Source organism: Cajanus cajan, chromosome 3 (assembly GCF_000230855.2).
Source record: "Cajanus cajan strain Asha chromosome 3, NIPB_CcT2T_4, whole genome shotgun sequence".
Classification (NCBI taxonomy): Eukaryota; Viridiplantae; Streptophyta; class Magnoliopsida; order Fabales; family Fabaceae; genus Cajanus; species Cajanus cajan.
This window is the reverse complement of record NC_138519.1, coordinates 51,279,153-51,286,318: the sequence shown is the minus strand read 5'-3', so window position 1 is coordinate 51,286,318 and position 7,166 is coordinate 51,279,153. Positions and strand designations below refer to the sequence as shown.

The 7,166-nt window shown below is 33.6% G+C and overlaps 1 protein-coding gene across 1 annotated transcript; it reads right to left on the bottom strand.

Moving 5' to 3' along the window:
* Positions 1 to 2,182: 2,182 nt before the first annotated feature.
* On the bottom strand, positions 2,183 to 5,107 carry LOC109794198 (uncharacterized). Its single transcript, XM_020353669.3, has 5 exons — positions 4,765 to 5,107; positions 4,034 to 4,195; positions 3,776 to 3,928; positions 3,415 to 3,591; positions 2,183 to 2,817 (listed from the first exon to the last, which is right to left on the bottom strand). Exons 1-5 carry the CDS (start codon positions 5,014 to 5,016, stop codon positions 2,470 to 2,472), a joined length of 1,092 nt encoding a protein of 363 aa, XP_020209258.1. The 5' UTR covers positions 5,017 to 5,107; the 3' UTR covers positions 2,183 to 2,469.
* Between the last annotated feature and the right edge of the window lie 2,059 nt (positions 5,108 to 7,166).

Sequence of the window (7,166 nt, the reverse complement as noted above, 5' to 3'; positions counted from 1 at the left end):
ACATTTTCGCGCGGTTTCCCAACAGCTCCTTCATTCTTACATTATTTGGAGCTCGAGGGGCTAGTGTACCATCCTGGTTGGGTTAGTAAGCTTGATCAAACTCGGCCAACAGTCAAGGTTATCAGAAAGTCACATCGACTCATATCGGCTTATAAAGACCACATCACCTATCAACCACCTTGGAAAGATAAGATACAATCTATGCACCTGAGCACAATTATCATGAAACCGGTAAATAATGATAATCCTAAAATCACCAAGGTACGCATACTGCCTACATATGAGAGACATCTATACCATCAAGGACTAACTTAAGCATCGAAGTTTTTTTTGCAAGTACCAACCCCACCTCAGAACATCCTACCCACACTGTCGCAACCCAAAAATTTCCAATCTCGCGACTAATGGTTTATACATCGATCCTTTTAAAACTCTCATTAATCAAGGAATGCCCGGACACCAAACTAATCCTTAATTAATGGTTTTGAAAAATGGTTCATGGAGTCGCCACCAATGTTTTACTCAAAACATTGGAAAAAGAAAAGGTTTTTTAAAACAGAATCCAATAATGGCCTTGATAGCTAGAATTGGGTTCGGGGGTCGGTTACGTGTAGGGAAGGTATTAAGCACCTCCACAACGCCCTCAATTGGTACCCTATGATGAAGTTAACATTATAAAAGATAATAATAGAAATATTAAATCCCTTTTTGTTAATAATTATTTACATGCTTGAAATTTAAATTATACAATTATCCCTAAAATGTCTACATGATTGTTTTTATTACAACAATAATTGTTGTAAATAAAAAATAAATAAGAGAGAAAGAAATTAACTGAAATACCTCTTAAATGAGCTCTATTTGATCTTCAAAACAGGAATATTTTAGGTGCTTTATGACAACCCTTCACACTACAATGCCTCACAAAATCTCAAGAAATACAAAAGAGAGGGAGAGAGAAAAAGAGAGAAATTTTGAGCTCTAAGGAGTCTGGACGAAATTTTGGAGTCCTGAGAAATGAGTCCAAGCAGTCTATTTATAGACTTCAGAAAGGGTCCAGAACGGCCCGTTCCAAAATTGGAACGGCCCGTTTTGGATCTGGCCGTTATGTATAAATTTCATAACTGGAACGGCCCGTTATGAAATTGGAACGGCCCGTTCCAGAGATAAGATTAACACACAAATTGTTGGACTGGAACGGGCGTTCCAATCGAGGATTTTTAGGCCATTTTATTAACTTGGAACGGCCCGTTCTAGTTTTGGAACGGTCCGTTCCAATTAAGATTTTAACCCTTTTTTGAGGAGGTTGGAACGGCCTGTTCCAATCTTGGAACGGTCCATTCCAATCTTGGAACGGCGCGTTCCAATTTAGGAACAGCCCGTTCTAAATTAGGGTTATTGGCTCTTTTAGGAACTTGGAACGGCCCGTTCCAAATTGGGAACGGCCTGTTCCGGGTTTGGAACAGCCCGTTCCAGTCTTCTAAAATTAGCTTATTTGGGCTTTTGGGCCTTCTAAAGTCCTATCTTGTTGTTTACATGCTTCGGAGCTCTTTTCCTTCGTAACAGAGGTCCATTCCCTTGTTTGTATGCCCCCAGACAAAAATAGGTGTCTACACGCACGAGCAAAGGAGATCCACCATTCTAACAAAGGAAGTCATCCTTAGACCAACTTCTAGTGAGAATACTTTTTATAATGTTTTTCTTAGTCATTAATGCATTCACCATAGGTTTATTTATTATTTTACTCTACATGATGGCATTTAAATGTTAAAATTTTATAAATTTGATTCAAATAGATGTATAATTCCTATAAAATAAGGTTGATTTCATTTTAATCCCCTTAATTTTAGTTATCTTCATTTTAGTCCTTTCAACTTTTAAATATTTATATTTTGATCCTCTTAAATGTTAGTTATTTTTCGCTATAGTCCTTTCAAATTTTGATCCTATAATTTCTCAACCTTTTTCTTTCGGTTCCTATATAATTTTTTCTCTTTTGTCCATTGGATTTAATAGCTAACACCATAATGAAAAAAAATTGCAGGAATTAATTTGAAGAAAAAATTAAAAAGACTAAAAGAAAAAATCCATATTTTCCCGGAAAAAGTCATTTAAGTCTAAAAAATAAACAAAATAAAATTTTGTGTTGCTCATAAAAAACAAAATAAAAAAGAGAGAAGAATTTTCCAAACTAACCCAAAACCTGGGCGGGCAAGTTACATACATATAAATATATAGATACAGAGTCAATTAACAAGTGCGTTGGTTTTTGTTTTGGGGGGAACACAACACTAACCCCCACCGCTCCTACCTTAATTTTCCCTTCGGTACCATGTATGCGAATAAATAATGTTACAAGTACTGCATGCATATATATAATATGAATTATGCATATGTATGTTCCACGAATGAGAAACCCATCTAAGGCTAAACCAAACTACACATATATAAAAGCAAGGATCATGAGTTTCACTTTGCATGCTTTTTAGGAGGAGCTTGATCTAATAATTCCGACGTATTCTTATCTTCTTGATCTTGTTGTTGTTGTGAGACAGAATATATTGTTTTTGTCTGCGACCCTCGACTTAATGGTGAGCATGGTGACTTAGGTGGCACACGGGGAACCGCAGTGCCAGTGCTAGTGGTATAAAGTTCTGTCACTTCTTCCATGCCTTCATCGAGATACACCACATCCTGCGTAGTTAACTGATGGTAGTCCACAATTTCCCTCAGAAAACGATTCTCCCGGGCATATACCTCATTCTCACTAGCTAACCGACCCTTCTCAGCAAGAAGTGTCTCTAGTTGAAGCCGGATCTGCATCCAACACAATAGTATCAAGTTAGCTTTAATTTGTTTCTATCATCACCACTTGTTGGTAAAAATAAATAGATAAAACAGAACTGAGTGATAAAATTTTTTGTTAAAATGTGATACAAACTTCTAGAATAAGCTATATCATTTTAAAAAATACATAGATGTATACTAGTAACTACTAGATAATACAAATTCTAGAATTATGTAGACAATTATATATAGATAGAAAACTCTAGAATAGATATCTTTAGAATCTTCTACATAAAACATGAATGATGGTGTTGAGGCCTATAAATAAGTCATGTACTCAACGTTTACATTCAAGCAACTAGTAAGTCATTTCCACTACTCAAATTTATTCTACTATTCCTCTCTAAGCTAGTTTCTTCTCAACAAAGCCTATCATTATAAATTTGCCTCCACATTCTTTCTACCAATCAAATAAGTTTTTACTATTTGATAATTCATAAACTAACAAAATCAATAAAACTAGAGTCTGGAAACTAAATAATATCACATACTGCATGGTTAAAACAAATATAAAATATCCTATGACTCTGAAGTAGCAAACTTAAATAAGTAATAATGAATACCAACCAAATCATCATCTGCACGGATAACGTTTTGCCCCTTATCGCTACCCTCGCGGTCCCGTAGTAGTTTGTTTTCTTCTTCTAGTTGAGCACAACGTGCTTTAGAAAAAGCCAAATCTGCTTTAACGGTTTTCAGCTCCCGTAGAAGCAATTTTGCTTTGGCAGCTGTTGCCATTGCGACCTGCATGTCGCCCAACCAAAGCAAAATAAACTGGCTTTCTTCAAAATTGTGCAAATATATATATCCATCATTTGACATAACGATGAAATAAAAATTGAAGGAAGACAATATTCATTAATTTCATTGTTTGAGTGCATGCAGACACACACAAATAATTACAACATAGTTGCTAGAGCCACCTTACGTCGCGAGATGCCTTGAGTTGTGTTTCATGGATAGTTTGTGGGTCTCCTGTCTGGGCTGGTTGCTGCCATGGATTCCACGTTCCTGAGTCCTCTGGAGAAATTCCTTTTAGCTTTATTGGAGTTCTCAGAACTGCTGTCTTATCCACACCCTCCTGACACGCCATTCAACAATTATATTCATTATTCAATATTCAAGAATTAACTTCATTTTTGCGCCATCATGTAACAAGATATTTACACTTATAATGATCACGCACCTGGGCACGAGCAACACGAGAAAAGACGGCAAGAGAGTGTGACTTGGACATGACGTCATTGTGTTGTGGGGATGACTTATCTTCCTCCAGAATTTCTTTGGCTTTCTTAGCGAGGACGCCCCACACACCAGTCTTGGAAACATCCCCGTAACTATCACAACTCTGCATGGCATGCATGCAAATATATTCACTATCAAATTTTCTGGCATGACAATCTGATGCATACAATGTTACATGAAGGTGCGTAGAGTAGAAAAAATTATTAGGGGAGAGGGGAAAATGAAAAAAATTAATAACACTTGCCGGAGCGGAGGACAGGAGAGTTGGATGGATCATATAGTCCTCCCATTTTTTTTTTAAATGAATCCAAATTACTACAAATTTTTTTTATGATCTCTTAAAGCTTATAAAAAAATATTGTAAATTGATACATGAGAATTGTCATGATAGTTTACATTTAGAAATAGAAAAATAGAGAAATATATATATATGGTTGATTTATGATGCGATATATATTGTAAATTGATACATGAGAATTGTCATGATAGTTTACATTTAGAAATAGAAAAATAGAGAAATATGTATATATGGTTGATTTATGATGCGATATAAAGAAAGATAAAAAGATATAAATATGGTTGATTTATGATGCGATATAAATTAAGAAAGATAAAAAGATATAAATGAATTACATTTAAATTATAAGTGATGCAGAAACACATAATAATTACCTTGGATCTATGATGTTGATCAAATTGAGGTTTGGCAAAAGTGAAGGAAAGAGAGGGATCACGACGAACAGCAGAGGCTTTGATGGCCTGAGCAGCAAGGGAAGATGAGGATGAGGAAGAGGGGTTCTTGAAAGAAAAGGAAGAGGACAAAGATGGAGGAGGAGGATCATTGGCATTGCCATTTTCATCTTGATGAATCTCTTCCTTGAAGGTGGAAGCCCTGGACATGCCATGTTTTCTCCTGTATGCCATTGCCACCACCACCACTGCCGCTACCACCACGCGATACGATCACAAACACAAAACAACTATCTTTGTCCTTCCCACCTTTCAACTCATAACCAATCCTTTCCCATTTTAAATGTCGCCACCTTTAACACACAAGTGGGTGGTTCCTGGATGCCATCTTCAACGTAGGATTCGTAGCGATTCACGCCCCCTTTTTTTCTTTTCTTAACTGTTGTAACCATATTTTACTTTCCCGCACGCTTCTATCCATCATTCGTAGAGGCCCAAATAGGTCTAGAACATTCTCATCAAGGGACTAAATATAAAAATTAAATTGTATTTTTAAATCTAGTATATATTAAATTTAATAAAAAATTAAAAGACTAATAATATTTAACTACATGACGTGAAAACTAAATTATGTAAATTAAATATTATAATAAGAGAAAAGAAATTCCATTTTTTAAAATTTAAGATAAGCAATTCTAATGAGAGAGATGTTTTATTATATTTCAATATTATGTTTTATGTTTTAAAAACAAAATTGATCCTCAAATTTTATTAAAGTAAAATTTAATTGTTAATTTGAGAATAATAAGAATCATACCTTTCTTGCTTAAAAAGTATCACAATAAAATAATAATTCTATAATTTATCTTTAATACGAAATATTTAGTATAAGATAAGACATTGGCACTACCACAAGATACGTTATCTACATCGGTTCTTTAATACTATCTACATCGGTTCTAAAACCGATGTAGAATCAATTTGCGTCAGTTTTAAAACCGATGTTGAATAGTCATAAAATCTACATCGGTTCTTTGTATAACCGATGTAAATTTGTACGCCAATCTATATCGGGTCTTATTATAACCGATGTAAATTTGTACACCAATCTACATCGGTTCTTATCATAATCGATATAAATTTATATACAAATTCTACATCAATTTTTTGCATAATCGATGTAAAATTAGACCCTCATTTACATCTGTTCATCTCTGAACCGATGTAAATTATTATTTTTTTTTTGAAAAATTTATTTGATTTTAGGTTTCTTTCTAATTTAACCTGTAATAAACACATATATAATTCTCTGCCAGATTTTTTAAAATGTGCATGAAATTAAAAGATTAAACAAAAACCACAAACAAATCAAAATAGACAAAAAGAATAAATTCACTTACACAAAAAATACACTATATGGCATATGTAATTAATTTTAATTTTCATCTACAACTAATTAAGAAAAATCCTGAAAATCAAGGCTATAAAACTTGTCCACCAAAATCACAATAACAAACCATATTAAAGCATGAAACAACCCACTATGGCATGGTATTTGTTCCTAGGCAGCTATTATAAGCTATTTGTTGTCTTCACCTAAATCAACAATATATCCAACAATAATTCTGGTCCTAAAATTTATATGATCGCTGTCATTCTTTTATGTGATCACCGTCATTCTTTTATACTATTGTAATTTTAAAAAAATAAGAGCAACAATAATTCTAGCCCTAAATGTAGCCAATTTCTCCAATCATCCAACATCAACCAGTTAATAGAACAAACATAAAATAGAAACTAAAATTTGATATAGTACAAACATAATAATGAATATGTATAGCAATACAACACCAAATCAACCAGAAAAAAAAAAAACTAAAATGTGATCTAACCCTCCACGTAACCGGAAACCAAAATGCAACATCGTAAAAAATCATGATCTATTTGTAAATTTTTCTAAAAAGAACTTTGTCCGTTGACTCCGAATTTCTTCCAATTTTGTTTCTGGCAATGGTTCAACATCGTCAAAAAGATGTAACATACATCATGATATTAGTTACATCATAATCATTAAAAGAAATTAATCAATATTGTTAAAAATAAAAGAATTATATTACCTCGATCCAATCAGTTGTTACTTCCCCTTCAATTATGTATAACATCCAATTCATCACGTAGTATCCACATTCATAATGTCCTTGTTGCATATTACTCTAAAACGAATATCAATTTGAGTTGTATAAATAATATTTTAATTAAGCTAATAAAAGTAAATTTTTAGGTATATTGAGGTAACAAACCACTTACCATGGGGTAAATCCAATCTAGGTTCTTTGGTTGTGCTGTAGATCTACCACTCATAACATTAGACACAACCATAACAC

What these genes read in the sequence shown, in the direction of transcription:
- LOC109794198 (XM_020353669.3), bottom strand. Translation starts at nt 5,016, where the DNA reads ATGGCATACAGGAGAAAACATGGCATGTCCAGGGCTTCCACCTTCAAG. An exon ending in CTCGTGTTGCTCGTGCCCAG is followed by an intron (nt 3,929 to 4,033) that starts GTGCGTGATCAT and finishes ATGGCGTGTCAG; the next exon opens with GAGGGTGTGGATAAGACAGC. An exon ending in AACTCAAGGCATCTCGCGAC is followed by an intron (nt 3,592 to 3,775) that starts GTAAGGTGGCTC and finishes GGCGACATGCAG; the next exon opens with GTCGCAATGGCAACAGCTGC.